Source organism: Patagioenas fasciata, chromosome 5 (genome assembly GCF_037038585.1).
Source record: "Patagioenas fasciata isolate bPatFas1 chromosome 5, bPatFas1.hap1, whole genome shotgun sequence".
NCBI classification, from domain to species: Eukaryota; Metazoa; Chordata; class Aves; order Columbiformes; family Columbidae; genus Patagioenas; species Patagioenas fasciata.
In genome coordinates this window covers 46,316,520-46,335,185 of record NC_092524.1, presented here as the reverse complement: position 1 = coordinate 46,335,185, position 18,666 = coordinate 46,316,520, and the positions used below count along the sequence as shown (strand labels likewise).

Sequence of the window (18,666 nt, the reverse complement as noted above, 5' to 3'; positions counted from 1 at the left end):
TGGTTTCCTGCTCTCTGCAATCACGTGTGAGTCCCATGAGCTGGTGTACCGCAGCAAAAGAACAGGAGAGGAGGAGAGATCCATGCTTAACTCTTGATCTCTGACTTAAGTTTCTCCAGGGCCACAGTCAAGATTCATTCCTTTCAGCCCTCCCTCTAGCTGCTTCTTCCTGAAAAATGATCTGATGCACCTGGCAGAGAGGATATTGAGAATCTGGTTTGTGGATTTTTCAGAAATCCTTTACTGGGAAGTCCTGTAGTCTTCCTCAGCTTTCTTGGGCACTGCTGTTGTCTTTTCAGAAGACATGAACAAATTTTCTAGCCATAAATTGATGTTTTGTCCACTCTTTTCCCTCCCCAAAAGAGAAACTACTTTTATCCATTATGAGTTTGTTAAGTCTTTGAGAAGGACTAAGTAGTAGAAAGGGGGAAAAAACAAACAAACAAACAAACAAACAACAACAACAACAACAACAAAAACCAGCAATCACAGCAACAGGAGCTACGTTTTATATTTCAGAGCAACTGATGTTATTAATCCTATGAAGATGAGGCCCTTTGGCTTGACTAAAACTAAAAATTTCCTGGAGGATACTCACAGACCCTGGATTATCCATACCATTTTCAGCAAAAAAGACAAGCTCTTAACAACACAATAAGTATTATACAGCACATACTCCACCTTTCACAAGGAGATTTTTAGCCTGGTTCTCAGCAGGCCAGTGCCTGCATCACCGTCAGCTCAACAGACAACACCACAACCAGTTACCAAGAAAATTTAAAGATGCTTTAGCAAGGGGGGAAAAATAACTGTTCTCCCTTCTCCATAACTCTCACATCAGGGCTGGGAAAATAAAGCGATATAAAAACAGGGTTGGTTCTGCAACAGCCTGTGCTACCCCTCTTACAGAGACCATCAGTCATTACGGTTCATAGAGCAGCCCCTCTCACCAGCAAACAAATTAGCATCTCCAACCTTTGTACAGGCAGAAAGGTCTCCAAGACTGGTATAGATAGGCTCTCATCCCAAAATTCAGTACGTCACTCGGCATGCCCACTCCCAAAACACACCACACTGTCCTGATTGCTAAGAATCTCCCCTCAGGAACCAGGATGCTGGCACTTTATTTTAAGGCCCCGGGGTAATTTTTAAACAAAATACCAGGGAAGTCAACAACTACAGCACAGTGCAGTGTTCAGATGACTTATTCTTTGAAGGCTGATAAAGGATAGAAGGAATGTATTTCCTACCTGAATTCTGTCAAGGACCAGTCCCAACAACAACATCATATCCAAGATTCAAGCATATACAAGGATAGGTAGCAAGACCAAGAGCAAGTGACTAATAAGGTGGCATAAATGTACCTGAAGTCTTGAAATGGAAAATGGCATATCTAATTTAATTTTAGCTGTTTGTATACTAAGAGTCTGTTGAAGGAAGATAATCAGTGTGGTATCAGCGTAAAAATTGTAAATGAATGATCGATGGAGGAGTGGGTCTGCACCTTAAAGAAAACCAAGAGTCAGCAAGAGGAATACAGAAGCTCTATAAAATTCCATAAGTAAGCACAAATATTGATAGAGTAGACCACCAAACCCAGAAGGTCAATTAAAGTGTTAAAAGACAGAAAGAGAGAGATGCTGCAAAGGCAATAAAAAGACAAGAATGAGAAATCTTGACAATGCCCTTGCAGGCTAAATAAGTGTCATGACAGGGATGATGCAGAGACTGCATTTTTGATTCCATAAATACTCTTTTCTGAGGAGAAGCTATAAGAGGCAGCCCAATTTGTGATTTTGACCTAGAGCAGCACAGTGTGATCACGATCAATATTACAGAATAGTTCTGCACTGCACTCAAATTCAGCTTCCTTACAACAGCGACTAAAAAACCACCCTCCAAAGTACTATAGCAATATTTAACTCACAAGAGGGAGCTGCCTAAAAGAAACTTGGTAAAAGAAAATTAAAAAGAAAGGAAAAGCCCAAGAAATTAAATGCTTGCAAGTGGCATTAAGACTGTGTAAAGACACTGCAGAGGCTCAGTGTAGAGAATATTTGCAAAATCTTTTAGAACTATAATTAAGTTAAAATTAAAAACAAACAACCACAAAACAAAACAACCACCAGCACCTCCCAACTCAAAAACTTGACATTATACTTCAAGCAAAGAAAAAAAGACAGCAAGTTGGACCAAGCTAAAGTAAAACCATAACTGTGCCAAAAAAGGATGTGGAACAACTTTATGAACTAAGTCAAAACTCTCCAAACGCAAATCAGGAAGCCTGCCAGAAAGTCTGTAGGGCCAGAAGATGATCACTGTGGAAGAAGAACATTCAAGAAAGAGGAAGAACTAAGTGAACTCTTGCACCAGCGTTCACAACGTGATAGTTACAGGAGGTTCCCACATCACATTGCAAAAATCTGAAGCATTAGCAATGGAAGATCTTAATCAATTTGTTTCAACAGATTTCTTCTACGAGGCGGTATCCATCCAGGGATCCAAAAGAACAGGTCAACAGAAAACCCACACTGCTTGTACACAAGCACACCAAAATGCTAACTCCACTCTGTTACCAAATACACAAATCAGGAATGGAGGAAGGGAAAAGTGATGTGAATTTTTGAGAAGTACAGCACGGGCAGGAGTCCCAGGAAACCCCAGGGCCAGCAGCCAGTTCGGCCAAATGGGCAGAAACTGCTGCAATCAAAAGACTGAGATTTCCATGTTGATAAACACCAATCCAACAGGCTTTCCAAACACTAGTTTCAACACAGTCTCAGCGAGTTCCCAAGCCAAGACTTTTGAGAGTTAAGAGGACACACACCCATTTTTTACTGTCTTTCCCTTCACACTCATCACTGACTGGCCTGGGGCTGCCTGACAAATTTGACCTGACCTAGGCCAGATGCTCCTCTGTTCCAATGTGCCATACGTTTCCAAAGGAAAGGCTTTGGGAAAAAAAAATAAAATCAAGGGCTTCACCAACTCTCAAAGAGAGCTCATTGCATTTGTCAACACATCTCTAGAGCTACTCCACCTTTCCACTCCCAGAAGAGTGACTTTTAACATTTTGATCTGGGAATCAATCTTCCACACACACCACCCATAGCACCACCACCCCAGATCAGCCTGAAGAACAGAGATAGGAGAACCTAACTAACCACTGCAGGCTTGTCTTTGAGGGACATTTGTGAAACTGTCAAATTCAATGTTTTAAAGTGTGAACAAAACCAACACTTCATCTGTGCCAAAGACTTCCCCCTTGGCAGCCTTACACTGAGCCACCAACAGTGCCACTGCCAGAAGCCTTCTGAGGGTCACACCAACCCAGTTCCCTCCAGGGTCACTCCTCCATTTCTAACAGAGCCTCCTCCACTGCCTCCAAAAGCCAGGGAGCAGGAAAGATTTGCATAATTGCTGGGGACATGCAGTACTAATCTTGAACCATTTACTTACAATGCTCAGCACTACCTCTAATCTTCAATATCCACATCAACCAAGGAACATGGAGATGAGGAATCCTCTAGAAAACCAGATGGACTATCATGGTTTGGAAGAAAATTATTGATATTTCAGTTGTTTTAGTAAGTCAGTCCTGCCATATACACTGATTTACCTGTTTTCTGACAGATATGTTTAAGGCTTCACATTTTCAAGATGTTCCTCCAGACAAAACAGTAGACATCAGTTTGGGGGTTTTGTTTTGGTTTGGTTTTAATTATATTTGATTTTTATACAAGTTACTTCAGATACAGAGAGTTTAAAAACAAATCCAGTTACATTACCCAAATAAATGACGAAAACTGACCCACCAACATTATCACCAGGGAAGTCAACAAAGCAAGCCTGCACACTGCAACTGTTGTTCTTCCAGAAACCTCCCTCTCAGCCACCTCAATAGGTTGTCCCTCCAAAAACCTTACAGACAAAATGCACAAGCCAAGTACAGCAACATCCCTGATGTTCAGTAACAGATGAAACAGGCTGTTCCGTAGCCCACGCTAGCTACCCTGTGGTGCAAACCAGTGCAAAGATGTAGAACGTAACCAGCAGTGGGAAGAGGACCCACCTGACAGGTGGGAGGAGCGGGAAGTAGGCAGTTTGCTGGATCTGAACAATGCGTCTCTTGTTGCAGCAGGGAAGCTCCAAGGGGAACAGAAGGGCTCTCCTCACTACGTTGCTTTTACACGTGTGAGAGAGAGGAACGCTGAACCAAGGTCAGTACATACAGGAACCATGCCAGATGCCTCTCTGACAGTTCTGCCAACATTTTTAAATGCATCAGACCTGGATCTCTGTTCATGCAGGGAACGCCTTTGAGGACGTACCTGTTCCAAAGCCTTGGGCAACACAGGCTCTTCCTCTACTCTTGTCTGTGTGTCAAAGCTCTGCCTTGTGGTGCTCCCTCCTTTTCAAACTACAGGTGCCTCCCATGCTATAACGATGACATTTCACAGAAGCAGATGAACTTTCTGGCCCTACAATTCACGTATCGCAATCTGCAGAGAACAGACAGCCACCCACTTTTCACACCCTGTTACTCCTACTGCACATCAGTTTCCCAGTCCTTCACGCAGGTCCCAGCTGCCTGTCTATACAAAAGGCTACAGTAGAACTGAAAATACCCAGCTGAAGAGCTGTGTAAATCAGAAGCTGCCAGTTCCTACCCAGTATACTTTTGTATTAATTGTTGTCCAGAAGATGCTTCTTCCATACCATTCATAGCAAAACTAAGCCTGTAGAAATTCAGATGGTCAGGAAGTCAACATACTTAAATGTTTGCAAACCACAGGTCAGTCACCTTTCTTGCATAAAGTATCCAAGTTGTGAGAGGAAAAATTGTAATCCCGGCCTTGTGAAAAGATAAGATAGGGTTTAGGCTTTTTTACTCTCCCACTGATGTGGGAGATAACATATTTTTTCAAACTGCACTTGCACAACCAAAGCTCTTCTGAAAGCAAAACAAACTCTTCCTCATCACACTTCTGCTTCTGTGGCATCATCTCCTCATACTGCTTATTATGATGCAATGCCATACAACAAAGACTCCTTCTCTATGCAAGTTATTCAGGGCCTCAGCCTTGAATGCACCTTCCCCCAGTTTACTGGGAAAGAAACGCAACACAGCAAAACAGCAGTAGATAGAAAATAAAGCAGAAGAGGGATTTCAGCTCTGACAGCTACCTCTGTGGCTGCTAGTATTCTCAGACAGGACATAATAGCTTGGTCAAGGACCTACTACAGTCACCTAACATAGGCGGACCAAGGGGATAATGCAGAGAAAGTGCTGAGGGTGCCAGAGGGCAGCCCCTCCCAGCAAAAACATTGCAGTCATTCATTTAACTACCAGGCAACAGCCACAGAACAATAAGCCAAAAGCCAACCGCTTCTGTGAGGGAGAAGGTGGAGCTGCCTTTGGTGGGTGGCTGGGAAGGGAGCACCAGATGAAACGGGTAGAAAAAGGTCATTTCAGGCTCCAGTGTCCATTTACAGAAACCTAGACATTCCTGGGAAAGCCACGTTGCTATTTGGCCAGCACGCCTTCCCACACTGAGCCACATCCAGGATCTCGGAGAGCTGGCCACAGAGCATTCCTTGTGATCCCTGCCCTTTTTTACTGGGGCAGAAAGGGCTGGAGAATGTCAACCATTAACTACTGCCAATACCAACTCTTCTTGGTTCCCCACTGAAATCTTCTCTATTCTAACAGCTAAAACTCTGGGAGATACAGAGCCAGGCTACAGAGGGATGTGAGAGAGACCACCACCTGCCCCTATTTCTAACAGGAATCAAATATCAGCTGAAGAGATGAGGACCCTCCAGCAGGAGCAGAACAGCCAAAGAGATCTAGAAGTCTGTTTGAAGACAAGAATCCCACAGGATGCACTCCATTTCCACAACACTTCTTAGACTTTCAGATGCTGCCTCACCTGAAGGGCAAAAGGTACAGAACAGAGTTAGCAGTGAGGCATCAAACAGCAGCACATGCTCAGCACAAAGGGCACCGCAAGCTCACCAGCACAAAAGCAATGGCCATTCAGATGTTGCAGACCTGATTATTCAGGAATGGTCATCCCAACCTCTGCCCCATGCAGACTCTTTCCCCCAGTTCAGAACAAGAGCAAAGTACCCACCAGGAGAAAGAGAGCATTTCCCTGAATTTCATTCATGACTTATCATCCAGTTTGTCCACTTCAAAAGCCATCACCTAACCACTGCTAGACTGGCACTCCCAGCAGTACACAGATAGCACCTACAAGCTCTGCCTCAGGCAGTTTCTGTTACAGAAGCCCTAAATCTCTGACATCACATCCCAGCTGCATCAGAACGAAGACAGACCCCACCTGAAGATCAGTAAGCTGCTGCATCATTTTTCCCCAAATGCAGAGAGGAACATGAAGCTGAAGTTTTACTTCCAGTCCACGTCAACACCTTTTATCAATGCCTGCTAAAAAATGAAGAGGCAAAATTACAGCAGAAAAGTTGTCTAGCACCCTTGCATCCCTAGTCCCAAGCTCACAAGCCGCTTGTTTCTCTTTTCAGAATGGCAAGAAGGAGAACAAGGTCTATTTAAAAAAAAGAAAAAAAAAAGAGTAACAATACTGGTGGCAAAGCAATGCAAAGTCACGAACACAAATGTTCTTTCATTGTCCTGTGCAACACAGTTATACTTCTCTTTGTGCTGCCGATGTCCCTTGCCCACCAGGTGACAACAGGGAGATGCAGCACCGAGAGATGCTCCTAAAACCAATGTGCCTGAAAAAGTGTGGCCCAAGCACAGCCGTCCAGCATGCACCACGGCAGCTGATGCAGAGAACTGGTACCTGGCCACCAGGATCCAACTTAGGAATCTCAAAAGGCCACAAATATTTAACTCATTACCTAAACATTCCCACCACCATGTTAGTTCTGTAATGCCACAGCACCATGTTTCCTCATCCCAAAAGACAGCAGAACAAGTATGTTAAAGGGCAAGGCCTGCTGCTCCACCAAGGACACGCTCCTGCAAATGCTTATATCTCAGGAATGTTTCTATCTGCTGTGGTCCTGTCACCAGAGAGAGTGAGGGGACAGTCTGCCTCTGACATAGATATCAGAAGCCCATTTGCTGCAACCTGTCAGGTCTGAATCACCACTCCAAACAGGGAACCAGCTGATGAATCAATACACTGAAATGGTCCTAACGCAAACCACTCCCTCCTGCCCACCTCATGTGCACAGGACTTATGTAGATATCCAGCACTGAGCTCCTCCACAAGCAACACTGTTGGTGACATAGCAGGCACGCTGCTACTGATGGCTGCATTTCTCAAACATGTCAGAAAAATTATTTCCGAAGTTCAGACACATCTGAAGGACTTTAGTGAACTCTCCAAACACTGGTCTTCCTTACCCCATAATTTCAGCCTGAGGAAAAGTCCCCACATAGGTTTTTCCTAGTCTTCTAAGAATGAAGATGCTAGTAATATTTTAATAGTATTAATATTTTAATGTTAAAGCACCCAACATGCAAGTAAACCCTAGTCCACACCAACCCATACATGCACTTGCAGAGAAAAGGAAAAATAATGGAAAAATCTATGCATCTCCCTGTTAAAATGGAGAAAAGTAAAATGCAGTGAAACCCAACACTGGGGAACCAAGAGAATGTGATCACTGCCTCCGCAGTGTCCACACTCTTCTCTTCTAGAAGCTCTCCAGCATCAGTTTAGGACTACTCAATCTAAACCTCTTTGCACTTCAGATACCAGAGCCATCACATGACCAGAAACAAGAGAATCTGACAATCTGCTAGGGTTGGTTTGTTTTTTAAGAGATATTTAACACCTAGTCTGACTGATTCAATGATTTACTGTTCAGGGCTAACTTTGAACCTGAAGGTTTCCATCACTCAGGCAGTGGCAGCAGCGGGGGGGTTCTGAGCAGACGTCACCCAGGCAGACCCAGAGGAACCAGCAGGCAGGGCTCCCTCAGGACAGCGCTGCCCAAGTGCTGCCTACGGCCAACAGGGCAGGAGCATCAAACAAAGGAGCAGTGACATGGCCCCGCTCCTCCATATAGTTGATGGCAATTCCTAATGCAGACAGACATGAGTGCTTGGCATTCAATAATAATACTGGCCACAATAATTTGTGACAGAGTTTTCCACCTTGAGGAGCTGTAAATAAGTAATGTGCAAGGAAAGGAAAACCATACAGCTGTAAAGGAATGAGAGTAGGGAATAACTTGCCATACTGGCACACTGCAATTACAAACCCTTTGCTAACACTCCCTAAAACACAGTCTTTAATTGGAGAGTCAGGAAAAAAAGGATGCCTCTGTTTCTTCCCCATACTCAACCTCACTGCTAAACAAAATAGCTACTTTTCATTCACTGTGATTATGTGCCTCAGGACCCTTGACTAAGAGAATGAAATTAAGGGAATGAATACATCCTTCCTACGGAACATGCCCTGTCTTCAGTCGTTGCCATTTCTGATTTCTCTAATTCTCTACAAAAGAAGTCTGGGCTTAGAAAGTAAAGGCCATATACTGAACTGAGGCCTTACTGTCATGTCAGTTCAACCCCCAGAGCAGTGCAGAGCACCAAAAGTATAGCCAAAGTTTGCTTTTCACAACCATTAGACTAGTCTGCTCCTTTTAGGGCAATGAGGATACGACACACACATACAGCACAGACTGAAAACCTCATTGCTTGGATTTCTTATGCACACTGTTGAGTAACTCCGTCTGAAAAAAAAAGAAAAAAAGTCTGACAGCAAAATGCTCTGTTACTTATTTACTCCTAAATCAGCAGAGTGCTCACACCATGTTAAATGCCTTCCACTCTAAAGATTCATTTAAAACACATAAAAACCAGCCCACTAGCCTGGGTGATAAGAGCAAAGAGCAAAGCTTAGAAAGATAAGTAATGTTTTCTCTTTCCAAAAGATGTAAGCCAGTGGCTCCTTAATTTCCTAGTGCTGTTCCACAAACTTCAGTTCCTCAAATACCATCTCAAAGCATTCACCTCTTTTTGCCTCAGCAGTACAGAAACTCAGGAATGTGGGGAAAGGACACCTCAAACCCTCTGCACACAAAGTTATATGTGAGTAAAACTGTGCTTTAGAAACTACCTGAACTGCAAACCCTTCAAATCTGAATAGCACCCACAGGCTGAGCTAAAAACACAGACCAGAGTTGTGCGCAGTCATCTGTAGGGGTCTCATGGTAAAGGGTACAGGTCCATTGTGGCAGCTTATGCCAGGTTCTACTTCCCTCTTCTTCACGTCAACATTGTAAAGCCAGACTAATTTGACTTACATCATGTTGCATCAGTATTGGTCTATCTGCTTCATTCAACAGTTAAGAGTTGGTATTCAGGTGCAAGGGTCAAGAAGCTACTTCCCCGATCCTTTCAAAGCTGTGGAAAAATGCATCTCCTCTGAGCGCTACCTGTCTACAAGACTGTCACAGGTTGAGCAAGTGCGGGTCGCTGGCCTCCCTGACCTGCCTCGATATAAGAGTACACAGGGACCTGACCTCACCCTCACCTGATGAAACATTTGCTGCTTCTCAAAGCAACTCCTGGTGGAAACTCTGTACCTACTTTTAAGAGCCATGAAAGTGCTAAAGTCCTTTTCCTCCAGGACCCAGTGACAAGTACTCTTTTCAGGAGACAGTTAATCTCCCTTGTCCCATCTCATTCTCAGCATAAGGAGGATATTGCAGTGTCAGGTCCAGATGCAGGTGCAGGTCTGAGGTTTGCAGGACACTCCGCCTAAAGCGCGTTTCCCAGCATAGTGCATCGCCCTCAAGTCCATCCGTGGTGCTACTTAATCATAACCCTGGACTGGAGATTCACAGACATGGGAGCAGGAGGGCACTGGGGAAGACCCTGTGTCCAAACACCTCTCAAAGACAAAATCATACCCACACCTGATGCTTCCCCCAACTTTGTAAACAGGTCCCACTTGTCTCTGCTGCCACCCTCACCCACAGCCTAACCCAAGCTGCACCCCTCCAGGTACCAGCTGCATGTGGGAGATTTAAGGGATTTTCTTAAGGCTGTTGTGTGGATGGGTTTCTGTTAGGTAGAGATTTATTTCTGAACTAGACAAAGCAACTCCAAGGCCGGCGCAAAGGCTGAGAAACAACACCTGTTATGAGAGTGAGGTAATTCTATAATAACAAGACCTGAACATGGACAATATCTGATCAGCCAATGCGTGTTCGGAACGTGGACGCGTGATCAAGAAATAACTGCGTATATAAGGAGGCTTGTTTCTGTAATAAATGGCTTCGCTTGAATTCATATTGAATTGTGTGGAGTCCATGAGTTTTCGCCCTCGCAAGTGGTGACTCCGACGTGATCCATAAGGAGAATTTACGGAAGGCGGACGACTGCTGCGGGGAGCGAGCCCCAGCTGGAATGGCTCGGCTGGACCGTGACCGGGACGCAGTCTACGGGCTGCGTGACTCCTGATTGATCGCTACAGAAGCGACAGAGGAGGGATAAAGGATCCGATATCGTTGCAACAGACACCCAAAGAAGTGAGCAGCTGGGGGCGAGAGGAGATGGGGCACAATATTTTTAAAGAAGAAGAAGAAATACTGCGTCTCCTCTCGCATATTCTCTCTAACAGAGGGGTGAAGTATGAGGAGAGTAACCTCAAAAGACTATTAATTTGGTGCAGAGGCAATGGGTTTCCTGCTGACCTGTTAGGAGTTTTTCAAATAGAGACTTGGGAAAAAGTGGGAACTGTGTTGTGGAAGGCAATTAGTCACAGTGAAAAATATATTCTCGGCCTTGTAACCACCTGGAAACTGATAATTACTACAGTGAAGCAATTAAAACCTGAAAAGACTGTTATGAGCATTAGTGACTCAAAACTTAAACTTGAACTTTGGGACGATATAGGGCAGAAATCATGGGATAAAGTCAGCAATGGAGATAAAGAAGCTAAATCATTAGTAACTACATGGAAGCTTATAATCACTACCTTAAAAGATCTTAAGGTTAACGGTCTGCTGCTGCCAGAATTTTTGCAGCGTTGCAGCCTGATAAGTATCCTGAAAGCCGCTGTGAAGTTTACCCAGTTTGTGTCTTTGATACCCTCCCTATTCCATCCCCTGCTGTGCTTTCGGCACCCCCGATAGCTCAGCAGTCCGGGGTGCGGGGAGGAAAAATGCCGAGCGGGCGGCCTCCTGTACCATTGTTCAACCCTGGTGAGAACAGCAAGTCCAGAGGATTGGAGTCAGACAACTTGCCCAAAGAACCTGTGAAAGCTGAGAACGCTAAAGTCGTAAACAAGTATACTGTCAGTCCTTTTACCAATTTGTATCTGCCTTTACTGCCTTTTAACCCTCCAACTTCCACGAGAGAGCAGAAGGAGTCACTGGATAAGAACTGGACAACAGAACTGTGTGACAGATCAGATCAGCTATTAGCGAGTGAATCCAACAGTCGGCTATGCGGTCATGATGATCATGATGGGAAAGGGGGTGCTCCTGGGGACTCAAGTAATACGAATAATTATGATGCTAGAAAGTATTGGCAAGACTGTGCACTGTTCCAAACCCCCCTGTTACTAATGATTCTCCAGCACCGTTCAAGTCCGCATTATCTGATGACTCGGATGAGGGTTTGCAGCATTTTCTTCAAAAGTTAACAGGAAAAAGAATATGTGTACATGTTGCCCCGAGATCAGATAAAAACTATGAAAGACTCAAGCAAGATCAGACCTATGCAATGTAACAGCTATAGATCGTTTAGGACGGAACGATGGGGACTCGTTGAAAGGGACAGGTATCCCAGATCTTGGAACAGACACTAATTGACACACCACAATTACAGGTGCTGTTAGTTTCTGAAATCCTGAGGCAGTCAGCAGACCTTGCATATCAAGCTATAGTAGAGGTGTCTGAAACCAACAAAGCACCAAATCTTTTATAACTACTATCAGGGTCCCAGTGAGAACTACATGCAATTTATTGACCATCTTCAAGAGGCTATCAATAAGCAGGTTGAAAACTTAGAAGTTAAGGAAGCACTGGTGTTGAAATTAGCAGTAGAGAATGCTAATGTTTGCTATCAACGTGTTATCTGCGGGTTTTACAGTACATATTACATGCTTCTGTGTATTGCCCCTCTGAAAATCAAGCGGCTTGTCGGGAATGTGAGTTAATTGTTTCACTGGCTGTTGTTAGAATTGTTTCTTTGTGGTATAAGTACACCGTAAAACTTTCTCCCCACTTTTCCCACTCGCACTGCAAGCAGCCCTGTGCTTCCCCGCCCCACCCCGCCCCTCTTCTCATGGTTTTTACTTACAAGATGGGGTCAGAAATTACTGTTTTCAGTTGTGTTCCTAAGAAATCGGTATTGGGAGGTGTTTTAAAACATAGGAAAGCACTTGGAAATATGAGGAAGGAAGATCTTGTAAAATATTGTAATTAATGGTGGCTGCTGTATAAGTTAAATGATTGGGAAAAGTGTCTGGAGAATACAATCTTGAAGCATAACACTTGCAATTAATGTTGTTTTTTAAGGTGATAAGAGTAGGACAAAATAAATCCCAGCAAGAGATCATTAAATCATTTCAGACAGTTTTACAGGCAGAACGGTTTGAACTTCAACAAGCTGGGAGAGAGTTAACTGATAACACACAGGTCATAGTAAACTTGCTGAAGTCCGCAAGATGCTTTCCTTATTAACCTGTTTTCTTTGTAGGTATCTGTTTAAGAATATTACAGTTTAATAGGTCTTTGTTATATAATACAGTAAGTTCACAGACTGTTAAATCATGAGAATCCGTTGACTCAAAATGTGCGTTTTGTGATATTACAGAAGATCATGAGTAATTTAGTTCCTTACTGCGTGAACGTGATTATAAGATTTTGTGTGTAATAGTTGTTACTTTTCTTTCTAGCATGCTAGCTTTATTCCAATATCCAGACTTGCGCAACTCTGTGATAGGCTGTGTCTCGATGTGCTGGATTTGGCCTTTTTGTATGCACATCAAGTAAAGAATCCTGGTTTTGGGATAACAGTTGTAGCACCCCAGATGAGACACTAATAAAAGCCTTGCCCGGTCCAGCTCGCTGCAGCAGCGGGGGGGTGGATGCTGATGGGGCTCCAGCGCGCACTGACCTGTTTTGTCAGGGAGACCCAGAGGTACCTCTACCTGGCTGAGCAGTAAACGGCCCAAAGGTGCAATGCAAAAATTGAGATATTGTCTTGAATAAGTGTAACTCTGATCTATCTGCATATCTGAACTTGGTATTTGGTTTTCATATCTGAGTTCAGTATTTTAGTTTGCATATTTATATTTGGTACCAAAAGAATTCTGTTTGGGGAGATAATTACAAAATGGGAACCGGTTCCACTGCTAAAATTCCACCTTGTTCCCCCTTAGGATGCATCCTTATGCATTAGAGTAATTGCTTATATTGTTATCTAGTAATTTTGAGACCAGAAAATAATTGTTAAACTAAAAAAAGTAAAACAAAAAACATCTAAATGCTATGATGGATGTGAACTCGGTATTGTATGAAGTTGTATTTAAAAGTTGCTGGAATGTGAACTGATTTGGATCTAGGAAAATGGAATAATGGATTGATGTTTAATATTCTGTATTTTGACATCTGCAAATTGTGAAAGGTAAATGGGGCTGAGGAATGTAACAACTGTTGAGCTAATTGGAATCGTGTATAAAACTCAGCTCACTGTAACCGAGGAGTTTGCCAGAGCCTCCCACTTCGTACCAGCAATTACACCAGCTGCGTGGCCTTGGTACAGCTGAACTGCAACAAGAAGAATTAAAAAAAAAAAAAAAAAAGAAAAAACCTGTTTTCCCACTGCTAAGTGGAGAAAGGGGGGCTTTACTCCCCCCGCTCTGTTTTTTTTCTCTGGAGTATTGTCACCCATCCTTGTTGTGGCACTGTGTTGATTCTCAGCTTTGAATCAGGGGTCGTTGGTGTTGTTTCTTTTTGCTTCTGTCTTGTTTCCTAGGTTTTGGCACATCTGGGAAGAGAGCTCATCATTTTACCTCCTTGCTGAGGTCAGTCTTTTCACACTGGTCAGCTTTTGGGGGTCAGAGTGCTCAGTGCTTCTCTGGGTCAGAGTGGTGCTGGTTTGGGTGCGGAGTGGAGCCAGGCTGGTTTGATGTGGAGTTGGAACTGATTTGTTTTCATGCTAGGCTGAAGATCCTGCCATCCCAGATGGGGACGAGAAGGAGGTTTTATTCCCCCCTCAGCAATGTTACTGCTAGAGAACTGTAGTACTGCATCAAGGAGTCTGAGGGTTGAAATTTAAAGGCATTGCCAGTGGGTCCATAGTTCTAATGAAGTTGGGAAATTAAACCAAAATTTTTTTTAATAGACTTATTCTGTGGTAACTGGTTGTAAGAGACTTCTTAGTAAATTCACCGTGCTAGTTTTTGAGGTCATGGGAGAGAATGAAAGAAAGGCTGTTTTTTGAGACCAATAGAATGCCAAATTTGGAACAAAGTTTTAATACATGAATTCTTGTAGTTGTCAGAAAGCCCTATACCTCTTTTGGGTCAAGATTTGTTAAGTAAATTGTAAGCTCAAATAATGTTTTCTGAGAATTCTGTTTAGTTGCATGTCTTACAAGAAGCTGCTTGGATGGTGCAGATCTGCTTGCTGCAAGTGAGAAATCTCCCAGGAAATTTCAAATGCTGTATTTCCACTAATATTAACAGCCAACGTTTTGATAAAGCAAATACTAAACTGATAGATCTGAAACAGGACTTTGATCCGGTAAGGGAAAACAATATCCAATAAATATGACAGCTAAAATGGAGTTGGAAACTTTGAGGACTAAGTTTATGACAACCTTGCAGGCTGACTGCATTCAGTCAGACTTGCAGATTTGTCTGTTTATAGCTACAACATAGAAACAACCTGTGGCTGTTGTGTATGATGAGATTGCTAACACTGATATACCAATTGTTACTCTGATCAAGAAATGCAGGGAATTAATTTAAGTCTTAATAGGGTATGATCCTTTTGTCATACATGTACCATTTGTGAAAATTAATTTTGACTTTTTATTTGCAATCTACATCCTTGTAAATTGCACTAAATTTTTAACAGCACAGCTTTTGTCATGCCTAAATGTAAATTGATGCAGAACCTGCAAGTCTTTAACATCAGGTCACAGACCATACTTGTATTTGGTCTGATCCTACACACTTGCACAGTTTTTGTTGATGGTTCTGGCAAGTCTCATAAAGCTGAAGTGGTCTGGCGTTAAGATAACAATTGGCATCATTCTGTAAAAATTACTGAAGGTTCAACCCAATTAGCAGAACTTGGCTCAGCTTTACATTGCTTAGAGCTTTTTAAGGAGGAATCTCTAAATTTGATTTGTGATTCTGAGTACGTAGTCAAGGTCCAACACATGTATCTGATTCTGAACTGTTTTTTGTTTTTGTTTTTTTTTTTTTTTTAAAGGGGGGGGAAGAAGTAGGGAAAACACCACAAAACCAATTGTCAAAAGCATTGTATGTGATTAATCACTTATATCTAAGTGATGCAGCCTAAATTTGCCCTGTGATGGAACACTTTGCAAGTATGACCCAGAAACATGCTAAATCAGAAAGAACCTACATTAGTTATGGTCAAATCACTAGTTAATGGTAAATGGAAAAGGCCACATCAATTGATAACCTGGGGAAAAGGTTATGCTTGTGTCATTACAGGCCGAGGATTGAACTGGATTCAACAAAGATTCAATGGATGCAGACGGACGGGAGAGAGATAAGTTGTGAGGACTGTTTCACGTGTAAGCCATGGATCCTAATTCAGTGTTATAGATGCTCACAGACCTGGTGGTCTAGAAGCCTATTAGCAAGCAGGTGGTGTACCTTCTGTGGAGAATGGCAATTTGAGCAAACACCAGGAGAGTCAAAAGGGTGATATTACACTTAGATAGTCAATGCAAAAATGAGGTAAAATTATGAGACATTCCTACCAAAGTATCTCTAGTATCTAGTATTCTCCCTAGTCTAGCGGCTGGTAAAGCTTTAGGAGACATATCAAAGTTAAGCTATTGGTCTTTTCAACAGGCTAATCTAACTTCTGAGATATTAACTCAATTAATAGTAGATGTTGATTGTATTAGACATGTTACACTTCAAAATCATGTTGCTATAGATTTTTGTTGTTATCGTAAGGACATGGTTGTGATGAATTTAAGAGAAAGATGTTGTATTAACATGTTTAATCATTCTGGATCTATTCATAGTACTTTAGACAAACTAATCCAGCACATTAATAAGATTGTCATAGTAGAATTAGGGTTTGACAAGTGGTGGATAGTTGTTTGATCTTATTATGTAAGGCTTAGCTACATTATATGTAACTGTAATCATTGTTGTTAATCATATGTTGTATGCTACAGTGTATTTCAAAGATGATTCCGCGCGTTGTAAACAAGGCCTGGCTGGTTCAGAAACAAAAAGGGGGAATTGTGGGAGATTGAAGGGATTTTCTTAAGGCTGTTGTGTGGATGGGTTTCTGTTAGGTAGAGATTTATTTCTGAACTAGACAAAGCAACTCCAAGGCCGGCGCAAAGGCTGAAAAACAACACCTGTTGTGAGAGTGAGGTAATTCTATAATAGCAAGACCTGAACATGGACAATATCCGATCAGCCAATGCGTGTTTGGAACATGGACGCGTGATCAAGAAATAACTGCATATATAAGGAGGCTTGTCTCTGTAATAAATGGCTTTGCTTGAATTCATATTGAATTGTGTGGAGTCCATGAGTTTTTGCCCTCGCAGCTGCATTTCCCAGAGAGAATTTTGTGCAGCTGACTCTTACCCCTGCTCCTGCCCTCCAGGTCCTGTGCATCTCTTCCACCTCCCTGGTTTGCTGCTCTCCCCCCTTAGTGCTCCTGGTCTTTGGCCAAAGGCCACCTGGTCTCTGGTGAAGGCCTGTCCCACGTGCCCAGCCAGCCAGGGGACAGCCACCCCTTACCTGGTTCCCAAAGACGGCAAAGGAGCAGGCAGTGGAGACCTCGTGGGAGCTGAACCAGACGGAGGCGATGCGTGAGGGCATGCCCAGTATGAAGACCTGGGCCATGGAGCAGATGACCTGCCCCAGGACAGTGACAGGGAACAGCTGCGGCTTCAGGCTGCCCAGCTTCACCCAGGCACCCAGGGCGTTGAGGGCCGAGCCGGCCAGGGCGATGGGGCGCAGGCCCCTCTTGTCCAGCAGCCAGGCAACAGGGAAGAGCAGGGGGATGTAAGTGACCATGTAGCACATGGAGAGCCAGTCGATGGCGAAGTCGCTCACACCGTAGAAGTGCGCGAAGACGTTGTTGATGCTGCCGTACTGGATCCACTGGAAGGCGTTGCAAAGGGAGTAGCTGCTGAAGAGCAGCACCACGGCCCAGCGACGCCGGGACAGCCGCACCTCGACGGCGGTGCCAGCAGCGGCCTCTCCCTCTGCCAGCCCCGGCGCCCCGGCAGGCTCCTGCTGCACCATGCCGGCAGCGCAGGCAGGCAGGCAGGCAGGCTGGCTGGCTGGCAGGCTGGCTGGCTGGCAGGCTGGCAGGCCGCCCGCCCGGCTCCGCCTGGCTCCACTCGGCTCCGCTACCCGCCGGCAGGCGGGTAGCCCCCTAGACCTAGGCTAGGGAAAGCCATCTGGCCGTTAAACCCCACCCGACCGCCCCCGCTGAGCTGACTGGCTGCACCGTGCGGGGAGTTGCCGCCGCCACCGCCCCCTGGCCCGGCCCGGCCCTCCCCGCCCCCCGCCCCGCCCCGTCCCGCCCCGCCCCGCCGCGGGGGAGGGAGAGCCGTCGGTGTGCCCGGTGGGGTCAGGCCGGGAATCGGGGTCCTGCGGAGGGGCAGCTGCGGTGCGGGCCCTGCGGAAGCGCTGCCCATGTGGTGGCAGAGGGGCCGCGATCCCTCCCCACGGCCGCCGCCATTCCCAGGCCCCACCGAGCGGCCGAGGGAATGGCCGGTGAAGGAGAGACTTCAGTCGCCGGTGCATAGAAGTGGTGAACAGCACATGGACCGACCCAGAACTGTGTCCGGGGGGGCTGTGTGCGTGTGGGCAGTGCCCGACCCAGCCAGAGGTGCCGGGGTGGGTGCCTGGAGGAAGAACTGGTTTGGGATTTCATTTGGGTTGGCTTCTGATGTTTTTTTCATGGCATGGCTCACTATAAAGTGAAAACACCCAGTGATGTCAAAATTAAAACATCTCAATGTGACTGAAGCAGAAGAGCCAAAAGCCGTGTTTGTGTTCATCCTCATGAGGAACTTCCAGTGAATGAGTCAGCTCCTGTTTTCCCATCACTTGAGCAACACGCCACTCTGACAGATGATTGTCTGGAGGTCGCTTGCGATCTACAGTTCATTTAATTGACATTGCGTTATCTGAATCGTGCAAACATTGCTGAGTGCAAGCTTTAGAATGCGGGCTTGGCTGCGTGCTGGTGCTGTTCAGCTCTTCCAGCTTTAAACACACAGCTCAAAGTTCATTTGCAAAGATGGAGCAATGATCTGTCTTTATGATGTTGCATTCCTGAAGCAAAGATGTGGGTCAGAGAATGAAAAAGTGAAGTTTCTCTGGCCTGTATTTACTTTGTGGAACACTGTCAGAGGTTACTGGCACTGTCCTCTGAGTTACCCGTCTCGCTGCTGCCAGGAGC

At 44.6% G+C, this 18,666-nt stretch overlaps 1 protein-coding gene across 7 annotated transcripts in view; it reads right to left on the bottom strand.

Annotated features, from left to right (window-relative positions):
- FLVCR2 (FLVCR choline and putative heme transporter 2) overlaps nucleotides 1–17,695 on the bottom strand; it is a 51,018-nt gene extending 33,323 nt beyond the window's left edge. For 3 of the 7 annotated variants that reach the window (XM_071809444.1, XM_071809443.1, XM_071809445.1), the window contains exon 1: nucleotides 16,989–17,693. In XM_071809444.1, coding sequence (XP_071665545.1) covers nucleotides 16,989–17,498 — 510 coding nt within the window. In that variant the 5' untranslated portion in view covers nucleotides 17,499–17,693. Of the gene's footprint in view, nucleotides 1–16,988 lie in introns of all 7 variants that reach the window. The other 4 variants (XM_071809446.1, XM_071809447.1, XM_065839561.2 and 1 more) reach the window with 4 other exon arrangements.
- Nucleotides 17,696–18,666: the final 971 nt, after the last annotated feature.